This window comes from Photinus pyralis, unplaced genomic scaffold, assembly GCF_008802855.1.
Source record: "Photinus pyralis isolate 1611_PpyrPB1 unplaced genomic scaffold, Ppyr1.3 Ppyr1.4_LG2, whole genome shotgun sequence".
Taxonomy (NCBI): Eukaryota; Metazoa; Arthropoda; class Insecta; order Coleoptera; family Lampyridae; genus Photinus; species Photinus pyralis.
In genome coordinates this window covers 5,306,151-5,330,966 of record NW_022170403.1, presented here as the reverse complement: position 1 = coordinate 5,330,966, position 24,816 = coordinate 5,306,151, and the positions used below count along the sequence as shown (strand labels likewise).

The 24,816-nt window shown below is 36.1% G+C and overlaps 1 protein-coding gene across 1 annotated transcript; it reads right to left on the bottom strand.

Moving 5' to 3' along the window:
• Window positions 1–1,117: 1,117 nt before the first annotated feature.
• On the bottom strand, window positions 1,118–24,342 carry LOC116164576 (cadherin-87A-like; the record flags this gene model as incomplete). Its single annotated transcript, XM_031478770.1, is given in 11 exon segments — window positions 1,118–1,908; window positions 2,005–2,163; window positions 2,213–2,312; window positions 8,588–8,950; window positions 8,996–9,171; window positions 9,229–9,839; window positions 10,270–10,435; window positions 22,925–23,119; window positions 23,171–23,388; window positions 23,441–24,058; window positions 24,109–24,342. Coding segments are annotated over 11 exon segments (2,988 nt in total). The 5' UTR covers window positions 24,332–24,342.
• Window positions 24,343–24,816: the final 474 nt, after the last annotated feature.

Here is a 24,816-nt window from a genome sequence, read left to right as displayed (position 1 = left end):
GAATAGCATTGAAATGAAATTCTTCTTATAAACTGAAATTGAAGTAGCAAGTCAAAAATAGAATGCACATCATATGCAACGCTATCTTTCATATTGGTGGCCGGATTTTTACGATTTTAACAGAAGTTGCATTTTACAAATGGGAAATAAACGCAAGTGGAAATGCGTTTTTTGTAAATCGTTTACGATTACTTTTTAACTTGTTGTGTTTACTAGTGGCTCCGTCCCGGTTTAGTGCCACAAAATTATGGTAAGCCTATACAAGATGCTAGTTTTAAATTTTAAGCCTGATGTTTCGACTCCGTTTTTTTTCTTATGGAAGTCTCTACCTTTGTTTTCGTAAATGTTTTTAGGCACTGGGATACTCATGATCAACAATAGGTGGGGATGCTTTATATCTGTTGATACTACATTCATATATCTAGGAGAGTGATCATGATCATATACTTAGAAGATTAACCAAAAAAGAAAATTATAATCGCTATATCCTAACAAACAATAATAGGTATATTGTAGGTTAGTACAATATTAACAACCCTCGTTGTACTTTATTTATTACTCTGAGCAAATACTACTGATCTTTGCTCTGAGTTATAACAACCTCAGAAGAAATTCTTACTCTGAGTTAAAAACATATTATTTCAAACTATAACAGAGGGTAGTTCATAATGTATCATTCTTCTATTATTTGCATTTTAATAACCATGTAAAATTGATACTTACCCATATCACATTTTATCTCATAGGCGTTTTTCATTCCACTTTATCACTGCCTATGATGCGATATGGTGTAAGGTCGCTTTTATGCACACGGTTTTTGTCACCAAGGTGACAAAAAACGAGACGTTTATACATGAAACAAAATGGAACTTTTGTTTAGCTTTCAAATAAAATGTGTTACCTTTACATATAAAATTCTTCAGTGCCTGGGACTGAACGGATTTTAATGAAATTTTGTGTATGAGTCTGTGTGTCCCGGAATCGTTTAAACATATAAGTGGCCATCGTACTACTAAATTCAATGGTAGGTACTACTGTGTCACATGTCTATGATCGTGTAACAAGAAAGTGCATATTGATAAAAAATGTATCTACATAGTGTGTTATATATATTTGGTGTAGAAAGATAATTAAAAAGTAGTCACAATGCCAATCGTTTTTCTAGTTCCTCCATAAATAGTTCAACATCGAAGTTTTTCCATTTGACCAACTCACCCGTTCACATATCGATACACGTCTACCTGCAGATTAGCAAAATAATAAGTGCCTATGGAAGCATCAGCGACAATAAACGTGTTGCCTAAAAGTACCAATTTAATTCCTAGTGCCTATTGCAATGCGGTCTCTAATTCCAGGTCACAGCAAATGCGTATTAAAAATAGAATAACTTTACTTAATATATAGAGTATGCAAGTTACAACTGTATGACTAGATTGTGTTTATTATGTTATATTACAAATCAATTATCAGCAATTGACACAAAATCATGTAAGTACTAAAAACTATACCATGTATTAAATAAATTTGTAACGATGGAAAAGGAGCGTACAAAACCAAAATTTTTCAAGAGAAATCAACTAAAAAAGAATGTGCATTAATCAAATATCACGCCACTTAAATTGAAATAATCAGCTTAAAATGTACTATTATGTATAATACTAGGTACTAAACATTAATTTACTATTAAATTATATAACAAAATAAATATCTTACATATATGGCCAAGTACCAAAATTTCCGAATTTAAATCTATATTAGTTCGGCTACATATTCTAATTGTCCCTCGTTATTCACACTCATTTGTGAATCATGACGATGCGATCTACATTCCTCTGATTCAATGTCCCCCAAAGAAGAATCGGGGACTTGAAACGTGGAGCCTTGAAAACCCATTGCGGCTTCGTAGTACTGAAAAGAAGTTAAAATGTAGGTAGTGGTATACGAAACAAATACTTAATTGCAAGACTTGATAATCAAGTGCCATTAATGGAAAGCACTTCTTACATTTACTGTGTCCTTAAGGGAACCCTGTGAACTAGTCGAATGGCGAGGTATTCGTGATAATGTGGCGTAATCTGCAATGTCATCTCCCAATGACAAGGTTGCAGTATGAGCCGATCCCCTTCTGTTTGGATGTTGAATGGTTGCGTAAGTGTTGTCATCCTAGGACTTATGTTACACACTCGTACATATTAATCGGAACACAACTTACTAAGACATAATCACTACTATTTCTCCTTTCCATTGCAGCTTGATCCGGCTCATTGAACACTTGCATTGTAAGTTCTTGTTCTTCATAGATTTTCAGTTTTCTAAAACAAATTTGTATTACTTAATATACTGTGTGAAAACCACTTTTGCAGAATTGGAGTGACGAATATATTAATATTATGGGTAAAAATGAATTGAATACTCGAAATAGTTTTTCTTTATCACTTCCGAGTGAAAACAATTTTATTTACACTTGGTCGAACAATTAAATAAAATTTTTATTTTTTAATAAACAGTCCCATTTCTAGGGGCGCAACGGACACTCCGCCCAGAGACCCCCCTCTGGGAATATTTAGCCGAATTTGCTACCTTCATTCGGTCATATCAAGTTTACATAATTATAATTAAGATAAAAATGTAGAGATGATAAAAGAGCTTTCAAAGTTTACATTAACTCGATAATATAGAAAAATACAACACACTTTAGTAATATAAGAATTCGTATACGTAACAAGTTTAATTTTACAGAGATTTGTGAATGCATTAAATATTAACAAAAAAATAAGGCAATGTAAGAAACCGTTAGCGATGTTGATGGTTTCACACAAGCAGCAATTCGGAACGCCCTCTACATGATCGAACACAGTAAGTTAATTTAAATTAATATAAATTAAAATTAAAAATATAAAATAGACAGTGTAACTCTTCAATTCAAAACTTCTCAAAAACTAAAAACTCACCAAAAAAAATTGCAACAAGCTATTTTGTAGAGTATTTTATTCCACATTACCCAGTGTATGTGAGAAAAATTAAAAAAATTGTTTCAAGCCTTTATGGCTCTTTTAAACTTCCTCAACAACCATGATGGCCTTCAATTTAGATTTTCTTACACACAAAATTATGAGTTTCCCATTTGTACATAAACAGAACCTCCAGTTTTAACATCAACTGCTACCCAGATGTGGCAGTCGCTTTTCGACTTCTGCTGATAAGTACTGTGGGCGTTGTTATTACGAAAAAACAATTAAAATGATTTTTTTAAATCATTTTTTTTAGTAATTGGTCAATAGAAGTCGTTGATGTAATGGAGTATGTAGGACTGTTTCTATGGCTGCCTACATATGTATTTTTTTCCATCAATTGAATGATGCTATGTAACAATCCTTAGTTATGACGTCATAATACACAGATGAAGTGTGCGTTAAACTAAGAAAAATCCTAGTACCTATAGCTATAGTGTTGTTACAAACATATACATTTCAAGGGAAAGTCAGAAAATAAGCGTAAAATAAAAGATACAAGCCTCGAACAAGTACCTAACTATAGAAGGATGTGAGGATAAGATATTTCAGAGACGTGAACCAGTACCAAAATCCCTTGTACATACAAAATCCAGCAAGATGGAGCAATTAATGAATACCAAAACCTAAAGGCTAAAGCTTGAAAAAACAAACAAACAAAACCGTTACAATTAATAAAAAAATGAAACTAAATTTAAGGTAGATAAATGGAATTCGGAAAAACAGACGCGAAGATAGTGCTACAAGATTATATCTTTCATTTTCCGATTTCCATAAGTAATGAGCTATCTGTAACTGTAACATATTTGCATGGTAATACCATTGTTTAAATACATTTAAACAATGGTAATACCTAGTACCCAAAATAACAACTAAATCAAGATTACAGCACATATATATGTTACCGGCAAACTGCGAAATCCGGCATTTTGCAAAATCCCTAGGCATTTTGCGAAATGACTAATGCCGCAGGCAAAGTGAGGAATGGAGATCGAGTTCGTACTTTGCCTGCTCTTCTTTAGGGAGTTCGCAAAATGCCCAAACATTCAGGCAAAGTGAGGATGCTCTGCCATTTTCCACAGATTGCGGGTACAGCGGTGTCAAACGTAAACCTGTCGCGTTAGTATACCTTCCCCAATCTGATGTATTCTCCACGCATGGCTTTATTTTTTAAACCAAATATTGCTTACAAATATACTAACATATTCTTCTTGGCCATTTAAAACCAGCAACATACTAACTAAGTGGAAAATTATATTCTCTTTAGTATTAATTCTATTTCTTTTACCACGCAGCGGTTAGCCGTAAGAGAAGGAGTACAGATTGTAATTTGCATTAAACACCCAATACGTTAGTGTAATTACAATTTTTTTTTCAACAATATTGATGCTCGATCGAGAAGAAATTCGTATGTATTTATAAAATCGCAATCGTCGTACAATCATGAATCAAATGACAACGCGCTGTACGCGCAATCTGTGGGAAATGATGAAGCTTTTGCACTTTGCCTGCATGTATCGGCATTTCGCGAAATCCCTAAAGAGAGGCAGGCAAAGTGCGAACTCGAGCTCCATTTCTCACTTTGCCTGCTGCGTTGGTCATTTCGCGAAATGCCCAGGGATTTTGCAAAATGCCGGATTTCGCAGTTTGCCGGTAACATATACACAAACAACAGATTGCTAACCTTATGCAGTTTATGTGTTACACAAATATACTATTTATCACAGATCTACACATACACAGATTGCTAACCTTATGCATTTTTTGGGAAACAAATTTAGGTATACTTAAAAGCGCCCTCTATTGCGGAGCAGTATAAACATGTATCGTTTAAAACTGTAATATGACGCTTATGGATTTATGCGTTAGATGTCGCTGAAACAAAATTAAAGCGCTAAAGTTTGCACAATTCGAATTCCTTAATATTCGTACTATTACAGTGGTATAGGAGGTACGTTGAGCCATAATTGTTTAATTTAACACTGAAGCTACTCATTCGTCGTAAGGGAGATATTAAAAGCGGGTCCCTGTGGTCACAGATACACACGAACATAGGGCAGGTTCTTAAAGAATCGTGAAGGTTTTTTGAAGTTGGCGGACACTATTTGCGGCTTTAAAGGTCTTGACAAATTGCTAACCGCAAAGGCATACTTACAAACTATGTATATCTCTGCCATCATTAACGTTACACTCTTTACCACGCCGATAAGATATAAGATAGGGAGGTTATTTTCGAAAAGTTGATAGTTTTCGAGTTGTAAGCACAAAACTGCTAAAAAAATATCTTATTCAACTTTTTTTGTATTTTTTTCAATGTTGCGTCATGAAATTTTGTTAGCAAACCTCAGATTCGGATTCAGCACCCCAAAAAACATATAGAATCAAAGAAATCAAAACTACCCCACAACTTTCCTGGTAAAAATACAATTAAACTGGATTATATGCACACTTTACCGCTTTAAATTTTTTGCAGCGACATCTAATGCGTAAATCCATAAGCGTCATATTACAGTTTTAAACGGTACATGATTATACTGCTCCGCAATAGAGGGCGCTTTTAAGTATACCTAAATTTGTTTCCCAAAAAATGTATAAGGTTACCAATCTGTGTATGTGTAGATCTGTGCTATTTATAGAGACAGTGGCAACAATAGTGTATAATTTTTGATTGGTTGTTGAGATTCGGCGGCCATGTTGCATCGATTTTTTGCCACAGCTTACTTACTATTTAAGCTGTGTTTCTGCTACGCTATGTGTATGTAGTTATTGTGTGTTTAGAAGTGCATTTATTAGACGAATAATAATATTAACTGTGTTGAAGTACTAAAAATCAGATCGATTAAGGTGTACTCCTTGTTGGAATACGTGTGGGATAAAGCAGCCAGCTTAGACAAAATAGAGTTCAGTAAATTGTTACGCTATTTTGGGCACTATTTCCATCCGTCCGTCTGAGACCTTAACTAGTCCTACAGTTGTCCAGATATGTATGTACTTCGTTCTTTTCGCATTTGGTAGCTTATAGTTCTGGCACCTAGGAAGTGTCATCCATACGATACAATACAATACAATACCTCAAGCAAGGAAAATCTTGACGAATAATGTGTGCATGCGCAGACTGGGCAATGTTAACTTTCTTATTTTAGAGATATTTTTTGTTGAAAGTTTAAACAAAGATTCCTCTAGTAAAGGCAATCATATCGCATATTTTAAACATCAGGTGTGCGCATGCGCAGACTGCGCAATGCTAAATAGTTACTCACCTTAGCACGAAAACGGTTTTTTTTCATTTTTTAAGCACATGGTGATTACTGATTACAGTAAAATGGCATACTGTAGTTTCACGTGTGAGTATCATTGGAGCACAAAGACAGAATTTTTTGTTTTTTAATTTAACTTGTCAATCAAGTACGTAGAAGTACAAGTCAAACAGGCCGCATTTTGTTCTGTCATTGAGATATTTTCAAAGAGTAATTTCGTTCGAATTTTTTCAAAATGTGATAATTTTATGTATGTAATTTCTCTGGAAATGGCGGATTGTGCGGCAATTATTCATTTTAGAGAACTTGTCCAAACGTTTATTGAGCGAAATTTCGGGTTGTGTTTTCTAAAAGTGACAGCGTGACAGTTCTCATTATTGACTACTAGTTAATAATGTCCACATTATTAACCACTTTGAACAACTGCCGAGAAAGCCGACTTTACAAGTGGAAAAAAGGTTAATAATCACATGCGTCATCAGACGCTAGTAGTGAAAATAGTTATTTGTTTCATTAGTACAAAAAATGTCAGTTTTCGGGACGAGGAAGATAGTTGCTGGACGACGCGTCAGCGGAGTCCAGCAACCTTCCGAGTCCCGAAAACGCATTTTTTGTACGAATAAAACATAAAATTTTTTCTCCAACCCCCTTTACTTCAAATTATATTCGAATTTAGATTCAGTCACAGTTTCACTACTAGTATAAGAACTTCTGCTTTCTTGTTCTCACGTGTCATGCCACTCTAGTTTTTAGGTTAACTTATAACCTATTCGTTCTTACTTCTTACTTCTCACCTCTCGTGACTTTGTAGGGAGCAAATCTTGAGGTAGCATGTTCTGCCGTTTCTATAATCTCTGGCGGAGTGCAATCCATGTCGCTATCAGTTTCAGTCATTTCTAATGCATACACAATTAATATTGTTATATTTTGTATTGAAATAAAAAACTTACAATACAGTTTTTTAATTAAAATTAATTGCAATTAACTTTTTCAAATTTTGAATTCAAAATGACAGATAATAGTGCAATGTGTCTTAAGTAGATGGCGTTACGCGCGACGGCGGGTTGTATACGTATTAAAATTACGTTCACCGAATATGTAAATTACGTTACACATGATTTAAATAAAAATAGCGAGCGTAAATCATTTTCAATACATGTACATACGTATAGGTAACAGCATTATTTGCATTGAATATGCAAAAATATTTGATTTGTATGTATAGAAATATCTTACAACCTGCAATGTAAACCGATGTCAATGTGACATATCTCCGTGATTGTAATTTTTTAATTGGTCAACTTTCAAGGTCAATTTCTTTTTGGTACTAGGACCAAAAGTATCCACTTTTTGTACAGTTGCCATGGTGAAAGCGATTAATCCGCAAAACGTCAATTTTACGTACCGAACACCGTCACAAAATAGCGTCTTATTATATTCAGGTGGTTGGAGAAAAAAATAGTTTTATCTCATGACATCTAAACATCACCTTTTGAATTTTCGCTGCAACAAGGTGGCTGGGTTCATATTGTCACCACCGTCACTGTATTAAGGTATCGAGTGACTATTCTACAAACAGTGGCGACAATCGAATATCCATTTTTATTGGCCTTACTAATCACGTGGTATACATACGGTCGCCATTATGAGGAACATTTTCTTTGTTTATTTTTGATCAGCGAGTGTTTTCGATTTGGATTGACTTGTTTAATCGATGTTGATCAAAATATTGAAATTCGTATTTTAAGAACACAAATTTTCCAAAAATGTTGCCTCTTACTGACGGATGGGCGGAGCTAATCGCTGCTTGTCTCTACTGTTTGTAGTAGTCACTGCATTTAGGTATAATTAATAGCGCCCTCTATTGAGTAGCAGTATAAACATGTTCAGTAAAATTATGCTTATGGATTTATGCATTAGACGTTTCTGCAAAAAATGTAGAGCGTTGGACAATTCGAATTCTTTATTGTTAATATTATTAAGAGGTCAGTTGAGCCACCATTGTTTAATTGAACAATGGTAATAATACCAATAATAAGGAATTCGAATTGTGCAAATTTTAACGCTCTACATTTTTTGCAGTGACATCTAATACATAAATTCATAACCATAATTTTACTTAACATGTTTATACTGCTACTTAATAAGGGGCGCTTTTAAGTACACCGAAATGTATATTCGTGTATATCTGCACAAATAGGTATATTTGTCTGTGTATGTCTGTGATATCTGTAATTTCAGCTAAAACTTTTATCTAAAGTTTTTTTCGTAATTTATAATTCTTACACTTGTTACATTAATGTATCAAGCAAAACTTACTGTTCAATCCACAATGGGTTTTCTGTAGTATTCAATTCGTCAATAATGGCTTTACTGATCAAGGCATCTTTCTTTTTCTTCAAGTCATTAGGTGAAATCATACACTTCCTCAAACAGCAGCAAACAACCGTAAATGTGACAATACCGACTGTTAACACCACCACCAGAGCGATTAATGCGGACAAGGCGGGATCAAATGATTCCTCCTCTTCTTGAGCAAATGCAGGAAGGACATTCTCAATTGCAAATCCGGCATAATAATCTTTAAGAAAGTCATATTTTGCGTCGATGATCTTAAGTATATCAAACACGGAGTCTATGGTTTGTGTAGAACGATTTACTGACAAGATGTACAAATCAGACCTACAACAAATGATTACCTGGAGAAGTAGACAAAGTACAATTTACCATTCGTCATTCACCTGCCCAGTTTCATTAATGTGACTCTTAATGCTTGTAGCAATAATTATTGAATTGGTAGCGTTAGTTAACTCCTGCACAATTTCGTCTTTCTCCTTTAACACTTCTTCAACAGGTCTTGATAAGATTATTCGTATTAGTTGTTCCGGTTCAAAGATCCATACCTAGAATGATATGTACATTTTCTAACATTGTAATGTGAAAGAAAATTGAATACTTGCATAAACTTTAGCGTCACTCTCTCGTTCAGGATACATAATTTCCTTAGCAACTACGTTTACGATGAAGTGATGTTGGTTGTTCTCACTCAAATTGGTAGCAGTGAAAATTTGGCCACTTTCAGAAATGACAAAAGGCGATGGGATTACTGAACCTGAACTGTGAATCGAGTCATACTTGTATAAATTCGAAGATTTAATGTAATACATAAATGATCCGTTAACGCCGAAATCTAAATCGATCGCGGATACATTTGCAACAAAAGTATTGATGTCGGCAATACAATTAACTGCCGCATAATAAACTGTACGATTAAACACTGGACCGTTGTCGTTCACATCGAGAATAGTAACTTTCACTGTTGCTACATTACGCAATGTATCACTTTCGTTAAGCATATGATTCTCCTCCATACTGGTCAGATAAAAGTCTGGTTCGCTATTTGCTAAAATTTGTAGTTCATATTCATCTATATGCTCTCTGTCGAGACCCTTTCTTGTATATAAACTTCCATTCAGTTTATCGATGTAGAAGGCATTATCAATATCAGACAACAAATAATAATAGACCTTCGACGTTTTGTCTTGATTTCGAGACATAAGCTTAAGACGACCTAAAAACAAATCATGTTATTGTTTCGCAAGGTCTATTTAAACACAAACGATCACTAGATTTACAGCCATGGTAGAGAAATTGGCCTATGACTTATGTACCTAGTGGCAGAGAGTGCTATTTTATTTCGCATTATATATCATGATTTTGAAAAGTCCTTAAAACCCACTGAGAAGCATGTTTTTGTTTCACTGAAGAGAACAATTGTAGTCCCTTTGTTGAATTAGTAAAGGTTAAGTGACTCTTAATTGAATCCTTTCAGAATTTCAAGTTAGGTACTATAGATACTTTTGGGTTCAAAATAAACTTTCATTAGCACAGCGTCCTTTCCAGAGTTACCTTGGCACTTTTATTAATGATCATGCTAATTTCAAGAATCTTCTCGATACAATGGAACAGAAAGCATATAAAAATGTATTTATGGTTCTCACCTACAAATGTATTCGGGGGACTATTTTCCGTTATGGAAAAATGATACGTATTTGTTTCGTAATCAATGTATGTTGCTTCATTATCCGAATTCATAACTAAAACTGTTAAGTAGTGCAATGTCTCATGCCACACTGATTCTCCATGATCCCTGGCTACCAAAGTTAACTAAAACAAAAGAAGTTAAATTAGTATCTCGATTCTTGAATAGAAAAGAAAAACACACATTTCCGTACTACCAACCACTTTTCACTTTTGTGTTTCTTCATAGGATAATAGGAGGTTTGGTAATTAATCTTTGAGTCTGGTGTGATCTACTAACTCTAAAACGTGCAAAGAAGTGGTTTTTGGTATGACTTCTGTACCGGTGTATGGGTGTGTCTACGTGCCCGCAAGACTTATCTAGGCCTACTGATATTGGTCGAGATTGAAGCAGTACTTCTTGAATAAATGAAAGAGATTAGTTATTGCAAAATATTCTTAACCAAATCAATAAGCAATTAGAAGACCTACATTTTATGTTCAATGATAACTTTAGATATTTTGTACTGTTTTTGAAAAAAATTCTATTTTAGGATACTATTTGTGATGAAACCGAATTTGCCCGCTAAAATTCGATTTAAATATTCCCGAAACCGACCCTGGCGCGAAGAAAAAAGTCAAGATTGCGCTTTGTTTCGTTTCCGTGGAGCACGTGTTTTTTTCTTCTTGGCTCTACATTGAAATGGGCCATAATTTACAATAAATGTGTCAAATATAACGCCATGCGAGGGAACTTAATGATCCCTATCGACCCAACGTCTCGGAGCACGGTCGATATTAACAATTTTCGTCTAGAATTTGTTTAAACAGGGGAGATTTGGGCAGAGGTATTTGTGTTTTTGTTGAGGGCAGAAGTAATTTTTACGTTGCAAATAGTGAGTGCAGCTTCGACAATTAGAAAGGTGATGTACTCGTTTTTTTTATCTCTACGTCTATTGCATCCATCTAATAGTGATATGATCGTGTTTTGATTATTTGTCAATTCAATGTTATTCTAGTACAGCATGATTATTGCCATTTATGACACATTCTAGATACAATTTGCACTTTTAAATATACTGGTCATACTTTGAATTAAATGCATAGAGATTCTACATAAATATGTTGTTTTCCAATTTACTCCTTTGTTCCAAGCGCTGGCTACATGAATTACTGACCGATTTACGTGTTTTATTTATATTTAGATACTGTATGTTCCCTTAGGGGCGATATTCAATACAAGTAAGCAGAACTACATTTTAATGTATAATTGAATTTATTGCAGCACATTTCGCTTTTGATTTTTGCCTGAATATGTTACTGTTTATTTACAGGGTGCTTTATCTGGGGGCGAGTGACGTACGTTAGGTGGTTGATTTTTACATATTGCACTTGGCATTAAGAATTAATTACCTTATACTAATATTTGCCACACATGTTTCTTTGTTTTTGTTGTAATGTGATACTATCGTTATGCTCCTACTATTTATTTGAACCGGGTGATCATGATTATTAATATTTGGCAGGGTGACTTGTTTCGAATATGTACTGTGCTATATTTGATACTGATATTTGATACCGATATTTAATTTCGATTTGACGTAGCAGAGGCTGGCTAAAGTTCAGAACTGTCATACGCAGAGATATATCTTTTTTTTATGTTTTTTTGTGTCTTGTATCTTGCCGATATTGCTAATTAATCCGATTAGTCGATCCCCGACATGTAGTGACCGAATATTGGTTTTGTATCAGTGTTTGTTATGCCAGTGCAAATATGTCAACTGTCAACGCCTACATAAATTCTGTATATTTTGTTTATAATTATGTATGCGTGGGAGTTTGTCGTTGGTTGCTCTGTTATTTTTGTTATGTCATGATTTGTCTTTTGATCGGTTACTGTCAGTACTCATGGTAGAGAGCCTGGAGTTCGGTAATTTATAACCCGACCAGGCAAGTCCCGGCCTCACTTGTACAGGGATCTGCTCAAAGCGTACGGCGTGTTCCCGTTGTGCCCTTTGTTTTTTTTGGATCCATTGGGGTATCCTTCCTGTGTGAAATGCTCTTCTGAGAGGCCAACTCCTATCGATTTCATACAATGTTGACATGTCATGACCAGAGCAACTAAAGACTACTCGGTGTGGGATTTGGACTGATCACCCAATATCCAAACTTATTATGTGAATTTATTGTACTGTTTTAATTTTTTTTTTATTATTTTTAAGATAAGATATATTAGTTTGAAAAATGACAGCCATTAATGTGGATAATATAAAAATAACTTAAAAAAAATAAATATAAATATAAATGTGTATTATTATGGGATAGTGGGGAGGGCGGCTCCATCTTCGTAGGCATATGTACGCTTCCATTTGTGGCGGGTACCACGGATACACATGCTGGTGGCTCTGATTATTGCTATGCTTATTCTAGCATGTAGCCAACCCATTACTATAGATAGGGGTCTGGTCCATCGATCAGCAAGGACCTCACCCAGGTGTCTTATAAAAGATGTCAATTGTGGGGCAAAAACACCATCAGTGGAAGTTACAAGTGGGGTGAACGTTGTATGACGAGTCTCACATGGGCCACAGTATTTCCGTTTTTTTTCTTCTTTTTTTTTGTACTGTTTTAATGATTGTTTTTTTATTACGTGTATGAAATATTAATTCTTTAGGAATTCCAGCGGAGCCTGTGAATCAACCTTATATTAATTTACTTGACAACCATCATAATATGCATTCATGCCATTACAGATAACTAATTTTGCTATAAAGTTCAATATTAATTTGTTGGCTGGGTTTTTTCTTGGTCAGTTCTTTTTTCCCCAGCCTATTTTTATATTTGTACTTGGTGAACTACCATTTTCTAAATTTAATAATGCGATGCGAAGTATTTGGATTAAATCTCCGTTTTTAAAGCATGTACTGGTTTTATTTTTGTATTCCTTACTTGATCCTCACTCCGACAGGCAACACATATCTTGTAGTGACTCTTAAAAACACAACGTAGTAAGTGGTCCTATTATTCAGGTTAGGTACCTAGCTTTGTCTACACGATCACGTGCCATGGGGTTTAGTTAGTTTGGGAGGGTAAGTTTTGAATTTACGAGTAAATCTTGAGTTGGGCAGTCACTCGGGGCTGGGCTGGGTACATCACATGTTCTACAAATAAATCCCATAGTGACCCCCTCAGTGATGGGCATTGTCGTGGTTGTGGGGCTTGAGTGGTTCAGTTAACACAGGCTTAACACACCATGATCAATCGGCTGACTCATCGGGTCAGACCACCGACTGGGTGAGCATTTGGAGGGCTAGTGGCAGGAAACTGACTAGCCAAAGGTAGACCGTTCTCGAATGACCTACCTCGAAGCGAAATCAGGCCTGTTTTCTGCTATCCTCTAGAAGATATATTTTACTGGTAGCCCTGGCCTGGCGTCTGGATAGACGTCATCTCCAAACCATCCATTTCCTGTGACTCAACTGTGACCAAGAGGCGGCGAGCTCCTAGAGCTAACTCCGGTCGAGCAGGAAAACGAGTAGGCGGAGAGAAAAAGACGCAGAGGTCAGATGAAGGTGGTGATCATAAATACCAATAACCATCTGGGTAGGCTAACCAGGCGGATATGGTACAAAATCACCTGGCCAAGGTTCTTGAACCAGCATCTGTTCATCCTAAAAGGCGCTACACTAGCAGCCACGTTCAGGGATTGGAAGTACTCAGGTGAGATCCTAAGAATATCGTACGAGAACAACCATTCCCCTTGAAGGAGGTGGTTGGCAACCTCCCACAATTTGTGGGTGCCGTACAAGATCACCTTTGGGGAGGCTGATAGTTTTCAGCATTGAGGAAAAGGACCACGCTAACTCAATCGCCAGGGAGGGAAGAGGGCTCAGTTATGGGTTTTTCTGTCTAAAAGTGAGGGTACTGTGGGGATAGGTACATAAGGATACAAAGCTAACACAGTTTCCACTGCACCCTAACCAACACGTATACTCCCCAGGAAGGTCTACAGAATCAGCCCTGCACTGCGTCGTAGGACGGATTGAGAGACCGGCGCACTATAAACAGTCCTCACGGGAGTATTCCTAGATATAGAGAGGCGTTTGACAAAACAATCTTAGAAACAATAGAAATGGCTTTCCGCCATCACGGATGTAATGAAAGTCGTACGAGACTGGATTGCGCAGGATGCCCGAAAACGTCCTATTTTGGTTTTGATCCGTAACCATCTTCATGGTTGTTGAGGGTGTCAAAAGTTTAAAAGATCCATAACGGATTGAAAAATTTTTTTTTTCTTTTTTTAACTTACACTGGCCAAAATGGCTTAAAGTTGCTTTGGTTTTGAGAAGTTTTGTATTGAAAAGTTAAACTATTTATTTTATTTTTTTAATTTGCATTTTCCTCTAAAAGTAAGTGTTGTGTCTTTACACGAGGTGTGACCGGACCATTGACTATACACAATTCGTTAATTAGTCTTTATTGAACACAACATAACAAGAGACATTGAACGACCTTTTTGTGACACTTTTCTCTCAACTCTATAGTACCAACTTAACTTACTAAACTTAACCCAATACATAACACTCTTCCCCCTTTACAAATCAAGCCTAGAGGGCGCCTTTATGGTTCTTTGTGAACGTCTGAGTACCTGAGGCGTTATAGAAACTGGAGCAGGACTTTTAGGTGCTTGGTCAGGATTTGGACTATCAGGTAAAGAAACACTTGAGTCTTCAATCACTTCTTCCTGAACATTCTCATCCGGAGCCTTCTCAACGCTGACCGAAGGACTGGGGTTACTCCCTTGTATGTACGGTCTTACAATTGGATTTATCTCTTCTTCTAATATGGACATCTTTAGGTAATCGGCATGAAGATATCGTACCTGATTATTCACCATTACTAAATATGTAACTGGACTGACGACCTTTGCAATTTTTCCAGGAATCCACCTGTTGACACGAGTATCAAAGGTAAGTACTTTTTGGCCTTCATAGAATCTTCTCATTATTCCTCTTTTACTATCCTGGTATATTTTCACTTTTCCATCGATTTTATCTTCTCTTCTCTTCCCTCTTAAAAATGTTGGTTTTAGTAAGGAGAGTTTTGTTCTGGGTTGGCGTTTTAATACTAAATTCGCCGGACAAACTCCTGTGACTGAGTTGGGTGTATTGCGAAAAGAAAACAAGTATTCATCGATCTGTTCCTGTAAAGTCATGGTAATCTTCTGTTTTTCATTATCCTTTAATTGCTTCAATAAGCCTCTCTTGATGGTATCCGCATACTTTTCCGCTTTGCCATTTGAGCAAGGATGAACTGGTGGAGTCAAGGATACTTTTGTGCCTATTGAAAGTGCAAACTTCTTGTATTCCTCCCCATTAAATGGAGGTCCGTTGTCTGATACTATCTCTTCTGGAATTCCGAACGTAGCAAATATGTGTTTTAGCGCTTGAATAGTTTTAGACGAATTTGTTCCATGCATTATCTGTATCTCGATCCATCGACTGTAGCTATCTACTACTATCAAGAATTTCTTGTCAAATTTTTCCAAGAAGTCAATGTGTATTCTCTCCCAAACTCGCTCGGTTTTTGACCATGGTGTATACGGTACTGGAACTGCTTTGGGTTGTAAGGATTGACAATTTTCGCAAGAGTTAATACAATTCTCCAGATCTTGATTTAGATTAGGCCACCAAACTTCACCACGTGCTAACATTTTTGCTCGAACTATCCCTATATGCTTATCGTGTAGCAATTTCAAGACTGAATCCCGCAGTTGGAATGGAATGACAACTCTATTCCCCCAGAGTAAACAATTATTTTCAACTGTTAATTCACTTCTTCGGATGTAATATGGTTTCAGATTACTTTCGTTAATCTTGTTGGGCCAACCTTTTTGTGTATATTCTATCACTTTAGAAAGTGTTTGGTCTTGCTTGGTGCATTCTACTATCTCAAGTGCTGTCAACGGTAGCACATAATAATCAGAAAAAGAATACGCTTTTTCTTCCGTCGATTCTTCAAGTGGAAGTCGTGACATGGCATCAGCGTTTGCCATATCTTGTCCTTTCCGGTATTTGATTTCATACTGGTAAGCTTGTAGGATCAACGCCCATCGTTGTAATCTCGCAGCAGACAGAGTAGGTATTTTATTTTTCGCTCCCAGGATTGTTTTCAACGGTAAGTGATCGGTGATCAGCGTAAAAGGCCTATTGTAGATAAATTTATGAAACTTCTTAATTGAAAAAATGATTGCCAGTGCTTCTCGCTCAAGCTGTGAGTATCTACGCTGAGTTTCCGTCATTGTGCCAGATACAAACATAATTGGTCTTTCCTCGCCGTTCACTATGTGACTAAGCACACCGCCAACTCCGTATTGGGACGCATCGGCAGCCATAACTAAAGGTAAATCAGGTGAGTATGCAATTAAAGCTTTACTGTTTAGCAATAACTGCTTGCTCTTCTCAAAGGCTTGTCGACATTTACTGGACCATTCGAATGGGACATCTTTTTGCTCTAACCTATACAACGGATGTAATTCTGAAGACAACATAGGTAAATATTTGTTATAATAGTTCAGCAGACCTAAATACGAGCGTAACTGTTGCAGGTTTTTGGGTTCGGGTGCTCTTTCGATAGCCTCCATTTTACTCTTCATAGGTTTGATTCCTATTTCCGACAACTCGTGACCCAAAAATTCCACCGTTTGGACGAAAAACTTACATTTTTGGAAATTCACCTTGACATTAAACTTATCTAATCTAGACAGAACAATTTCAACATTCCTGAAGCAGTCTTCAAGCGACTGACCCACGATAATGACATCATCTAAATAACAGCCAACATTTTTAATTCCCTGAAGTATCTGATCCATAATTGCTTGAAATTGTGCTGGTGCACAAGCTACGCCTTAAGGTAATCTATTATACTGATAAAGACCTTTGTGTGTGTTAATCGTTAACAAATGTTTGGATTCAGGGCTCATCTCTAACTGTTGATAAGCATTACTCAAATCAAGAACAGTGAAGAATTTCCCCTTAGCAACTTGGTTAAAAATATCTTCTACCCTCGGTAATGGGTAATGATTAACCTTGATTAATGGATTAAGAGTTACCTTAAAATCAACACAGATTCTTAAGGACTTCGATGACTTTTTGGGCACTACGACTATTGGACTCGCCCACTCGCTGTATTCAACCTTTTCCAATATTCCATTTACTACCATTTCTTCAAGTTCCTTTTCCACTTCTTCTTTAATAGAGTAAGGGACGGTATACGGTTTGTGGAATACAGGGGTAACATTTTCTTTTAACACAATATTACATTTAAAATTTTTGATGCATTTTGCTTTATCGTTACTAAAGACATTTCTGTACTTGTCTTTAAATTCAGACACAATTTTTGAAATATCTACCTCAATGACATTACAATGCAAACTTTCACGCCACCTAGGTAATAACATATTTAGCCAATTCCTACCCAGTAGTGGTATAAACTCGATTTTAGACAAGACAACGACTAACGGCAATTCATACTTGACATCGGACTCAATACATTTAACCTTTACCATCATTTCACCTACAATTTGTAACTGATCTCCTTGTACGGTTTTAATTTTTAACCTACTTTTACAAATTGGTATATCTTTAAAATATTTGTTACGAGTATCAACAGAAATTAAACTTACGCTTGCGCCTGTATCAACTTCCATGTCTATTATGCGTTTTTCAACATTAACTTTCAAAATAGCTGGATTAGACTTACTTGACACCTGAATGTTCTTGCAGAATCCCACGAATTCTTCATCGGTCGACTCTTCTTTTGCTTCCTCCGTGACATCCTCTTGATCGACTAGTAAATGGACTTTCTTCTGTTTATTCCTACAGACTCTGGACGTATGGCCTTGACGATGACATAAAAAGCACTCCCACTCTTTGGCTGGGCACGTGTCTGGATTATGGAACCTTCCACATCTAAGACAGGACTGGCCTCGACTTGACCTTTGACTAACAGACGTAGACGTAGAGTTTTTATTCGACTTTTGACTGGACGATGCTAAGCTCCGACTGGACTTCGGACTACACGACACTGACATTTGACCACGTACTTGACTTTGACTGACATCCTTCCTTCTTTGACTCACTTGTTTGGACGAGTTTCCTCTATACAACTTATTTACTTTACCATCTTGCTGTAACTCAAGGCTCTCTGACTGTATTAATTCTTGTGCTAAAGCCAACTCGCACAGCTTGGAAAACGACAAATCCTTCTCAGACAGTAGACGGTTTTGTATCTTCTTATTTGACATACCACTTATAAACTTATCTCTCAGTGCACGATCTAAAAAATTTCCAAACTCACACAAATCCGCTTGTTCTTTGAGTTTACTTATATATTCAGCGATCGACATACTACCTTGACTAATTTTATAAAACAGGTGACTTTCGAACGTGACTGACTTCACTGGAGCCATTCGCTGCTTTAATATTGCCTTTAATTCCTCGTACGACTGACTAGCAACTTTGTTCGGTTTGACAGCGTTTTTCATCACTCTGTATGCTTCACTTCCAACCAGGGTGACAAATAAATCGACTTCATGATTACTTTCGACTTGATTGCACTTAAACAGGTGATCCATTCTCTCCAGGGTATCGATTCCCGAAGTTAGTCGATATGCTCCGTGATGTGCATGTGATGTGACCGGCTGCCATGACGTCATGATCGTATACGATAGGGATAAGTTCAAGTTTAGCTGCATTCCCGAATCGTGGACAAACTTTATGCGCTAACCAATCACAGACAAGAATTGAACTGTCATTTGTCAGTTTTGTATTTTGTTTTGTTTTTACATTAAGGATACTGCTATTAATAACCAGAAAATCTTCGAACAATTCCATGTTTTATTTCACAGAAAATATGTGAATTTATAGGTTAGGGCACTGAATAACCTCTATAGCAAAACAGCTGCAAGATTCGTCCTGTAGCTGCAACTGCGCATGACTTTCACGCAATGAGTGGTCTAGACCAGTCGTTGCGTTCGATCAACTTTTCGCTCGATGTGGTAGGTTCGAGAATGCAGTGACATTCACGTTCACATCAAGGTCAGTCGATGTGAACAAAGCACATCTTCGGGAATCGACGCCCAGGTAGCTTTCGATTTCCGTTTTTTCTAAGTCGATGGGTTCGATCGTACCAATAAGTGACATTTTGTTGATTGTTGTTTTCTATGGTTTTTACAATGACATTCGACTGCAACTAACTTCCGACTGGACTGATGGAAAATGGCTGACAAGACTCACTTCCGGGTTTGGAGGTTACGACTTCGATTTTTCACGGATTTTCGCTTTGTTCCTTTTTATCTCGTCGCCAATTTATGTTGTGTCTTTACACGAGGTGTGACCGGACCATTGACTATACACAATTCGTTAATTAGTCTTTATTGAACACAACATAACAAGAGACATTGAACGACCTTTTTGTGACACTTTTCTCTCAACTCTATAGTACCAACTTAACTTACTAAACTTAACCCAATACATAACAGTAAGCACCAAAGTGAAAAGTGTTAATTACAAAAAAGAAGGGTCTTGATGAGATCTATAAAAAAACTTCTACACTTCTTGCGTCGGGTTCAAAATAAAGGCGCTAAAGGGCATTTTCTAAATGTTATACTATGACCAAAGATAATAATTGCAATGACTCTATTAAAAGTAGTCGGAAGTCGAAAAAATGGGTAAAAGATATAAATTTTATCTATCGCAAATTGGAGAACAGGCCTATTTTAAATGAAGTGAATGCAATAGCTGCTAAAAGAACCGAATATCTATACGCCATCAAAAGATAGAGAAACGGGTTGGAATCTATTTTTTACAGACGAAACATGGTGTGGCGCAAACCATTCAAAAAAATTTGGTTGGGTGGAATATATAACCCCGGAAAACCGCGACAGCTTTGACCAATATCGAGGAACCATTCAAGAAATCAATGGGTACAGGGGTGGAATCAAACGACCTTCTGGAGCTGGGCAACGGATCATTATACTTGACATCGGCAACGAAAACGGTTTTTTACCAGGATGTAGCAAATGCTTCATTGGGAAGAAAGGGTCAGCAGATTATCATGACGAAATGAATAAACAGCATTTTGAGGAATGGTTACGATATGTCTTGGGGGTGATGCCCGATAAGTCAGTTATTGTACTTGATCAAGCACCTTACCGTACAATGTTGAATCCTGAATTTCGAAACCCAACAACTGCATGGAGAAAAGCAGACATAATTGAATGGTTAAATAAGCGAAAAGTTCAGGTACCAGAACACTTCGATACATTCGATCAAATGACAAGGCCTTCACTTTTGCAATTATCTCGCATGTACAATTACAAAAAACAGTATTTTCTGGAGAAAGTGGTAAACGATGTTCGACAGGATAAAGTGAAGCTTTTATGACTTCCAGTAGCCCATTGTGAGTTCAACCCCATTGAATTGATATGGGCGTATGTCAAAAATAAAGTTGCAAAGCTAAACACAACATTCAAAATTAAAGACGTATTAGACCTCTGCAAAGCAACATTGGAAGATGTGCCAAAAAGCGTTTGGGCTAATTGTGTTCACCATGCCAAGAAAGTAGAAGATATGTACCGAGAAAAAGAGAATTTAATAGATGTCGCCATAGAACCTTTGGTAATAAATCTCAACGACGAGGATAGTGATGACGCAGTTATCGACTTTGATGAAGATGATCTCGAAGAACATAGCGATAATGATGATAATGAATGTATATGAGTTGACCAGAGACTTGCTATAACTAGACTGCGCTTAACGTATCTAAGGTGTTGTCGACACAGTATTCAACACACAATGCACCGCGGGGCAAAAATCGCTGAGATGATGTATGCAATATAATGAAATAAGCTGTTATTTTAGATGTTCCGTTCATTAATCTTTCTCGTGATTAGCTCGAATTAGTGAACAGATAAATTTCTGTTGAGAATAAACCATGTAGACGATTTTAGAAAGGTACCTACGAAGGTGTTAAACAATAATGCAATACAGAGCGTTTTCGACTTTCCCATTCACTTAAAATAACGTAGAACTATTGTTCGACATCCTTTACCAGCAAGATAACGGCAATACCTATTTGCCTATTAGGTATAGACGTAACTAAGTACTTACTGGTACTAAGTATATTTCAGGTTTTGTTACAAGAAACATAGCTAAGTCTGTTAAATGTTCCATATGTGCAGATGCGATATTCGCATCAGAGAGTCATTCAAAGCTTTTAACTAGAAAAAATCGTGGAGGATTGTTGCACGTATCAAGCGATGCATTAAAAATTTGCCAAATTGCGGAAAATGTGTTCAGGTTTTTCATTCAATCCACACCACACCGCGTTGTAAACAAAATGGTTATCAGCAGTCTAAGAAAAATAAATAACAGTTACAGCCCAATTGGGTTTTTGGATAGGCATTATATTGAATCAAAATCCGCTAAATAATCATATCTTACTACTTACATCTTTAGTTTTAAGATTATATTTTCCCATACGTGTTCACCACCAAAATACACATATAAATCAAATTAGGACTAGAGTAAGGCAGTTATATACCAATTTAGTTCAAATAAAATACCAATAAATTCGATTAAAACAGTTAACAGCTATATGTTATCTTTTTTTGCTACTAAAATTTAGGATAACTGAAGCAAGCTACAGAAAGTACGTCTGCCCCGCAATGAACAGTTGGTTGCCTATCCTATCTTGACAACAGGCGTTCATAGAAAAATCTACGTTACGCGCGGTCTAGTTATAACAAGTCTCTGGAGTTGACTGATTAATACAGAATAACAATTTCATGCTATATTACTTAACCGTGTACTTAGCGTGTGTGCCGCTTTATACGAAACGTTGCTGCAAGGTACAACTTTGCGATTAAATGACCTTCCCCCAACACCGCTCGAGGTATTGCGTTTATCTCTTTCGCTCAAAATATATTAATTCCTGCAGCCCTTCACATTTTTTTGTCATTGATTCTATTCCGTGATCATATCATTTGTAATTGTCCTTTATCGATATGAACAAAACTTTTTAAAGTGTATCTTATAATAAGCGAATAAACGCGTCTGTCATTTTATCGCTGTAACGTTTGCGTAATTATACAGAAATGCATAAAAATGTATCGACGTATAGTTAAAGGTGTATTCTATCACATACGTAAAACATTATACCATTTGAGTGAATACTTTTTTTGTAATTAAATCCTAAAGTTCTGAGTTCGTATACTTTCATTGAAAAAGCGCGCTTTCCCGTACATATTTCACTATCACATTTTCCCAAATTTAACAAGAAATATGACATTACGTACGGCAAACGTAGAAATAGTTGACGATTATATTACGCTTTATTTAATAAAAATCGGTTGGGTAGTTTTTTTTTTTATAACCGTTTAAAGCCAGCGGACTCTACATTTTACTCCGATAGTAGTTTACCATGTGAAAGCGCTAAAACTGTGCATTCGAATTCAAAGTTTTCAACATTTTTTTGGTCATGCACATATCCCATATGTCCGTTATTTTTCTTTTTTATATAACCACACTGTACAGTACATAAATACAAAAAAGTTTCATACTTTTCTTTACTTACCTCATACTTGTCTTGAATCTTATTATCTAAATATGTTTTGATCCGCAAATCTCCAGTATCTGGATTTATAATAAATTCATCAGTCATTTGAACATTTTCATCATTCAGTTTAAAATGGTATGTAACTCGACCATTTTCACCATTATCTTTATCAGCAGCTTTCACAGTCATTACTAGATAATCAGCGATGGGAGTCTGAAAGGCAGAATTACTTTTCAAAAAACCAAACGGTCTCATTTGCTTTACATCTGTAATTTCGATAACTGATCTGGTAGACATCGGATGTATGAAGTTTGGCTTGTGATCGTTAACGTTCACAACTTTAATGTTAACAATGCATGTATCGGTTAACGGTTGATTGCCTCCATCGCGTGCTTCAACCAGTAAACTAAACGTTCCTGTTCTTCCTGCTAATGATTTGTGAACATATAAAATTCCTGTATCCTCGCCCAATAAGAAAATATCTGCAACAAATGTTTGTAACACAATTCGTATTTATTTAACTATGGTGAATACCATCATCATTTCCGGAATGGATTGTATAAATAACATTTCCGTTAATTCCAGCATCGTCATCCGTGGCAAAAACTTGTGTGATTTTGAATGGTGGATTAAACCTCACATTTTCGCTAACGGTGGTGTTATAAATTGATTGATTAAATTCTGGCGCATTGTCGTTTATGTCTGCTACCGCGATATATACAGGTACGGATTTTGTCCGTCTTAAATTTCCAACTCCACCATCACTTGCCATAACTTGAATAACAGTTTCATTTAACATCTCGTGGTCCAAAAACAATGGGTTTTTAACTGATATTTCTCCAGAATGTGAAGATATCTCAAAATTTTCGCTATGTTCACCGAGCAAACTATACGAGACAACTCCATATTCATCGGCATCTGAATCGTCTGCGTGCACTGTTACAATATATGTTCCATTGGGCGAATTTTCGTCCACAGTGGCATTGTAAGAGGTTTCCGAAAATATTGGAGAGTTATCATTAATATTAAGAACCGTTATGTCTATGAATGCTGACGTATTCAGTTGAGGAATACCAGAGTCATATGCATATATTGTAAAATTTAATTTTGTAATCATTTCATAGTCGATCATCTTTTGCAACTGAACAATTCCTGAAAAAACAAACACACTGATTTATCAAGAAATCAAATGCATTTTTTACCTGTTCCGTTATTAATTTCGAAATACATATTTGGTTCTATTGAGTAGCCTGCAATGGGAGAGTCATCATCAACAGCTGTAAATGTTCCTACTATTGTTCCGACAGGTAATTCCTCTTCCAACTGCAAATTGTACTGGGGCATTTCCTTTGTCCAAGGAGGAAGAAATATTGGTGGATGATCATTTATGTCAATTATATTAATTGACAAGATACCTACAAACATTAAATTACGAGAAAAGGCTCTGTACTAAATAGCCGTGAGCAGTAGTGAAGGCAATACAGAATCTTAGTTTGTTCATGCAATAATTAAATAAATAATTAAAATTTATAAACAAAGCTTTCTACATATGTCTTATAAGATCTTCAATCTATTACCATTGAGAGTAAGAAACCTAAGACATAGTTACATTGAAATATAAATTAAAGACTTTCCTTTTACAGAAAGTCTTTTATAGTGTCTATGAATTCGAAATTTGTGATTTAAGTGCTATTTAAATAATATGTTTTCCTTATTTGACTTTTGTAAATGCACAATTCTAAGCATGTTAACAGCAATAAACATTATTATTATTAATTACTTTAAAGAATTAATCATCTGGAGCAACACAAAAGGAGGAAGTATGTCGAAATTCCCGGTGTAAAACAATCTAAAGATGAATCGGCAGAGGAAAAGTTTCAGAAGATTTTTGAAGAAATAGGGTGCGCGGC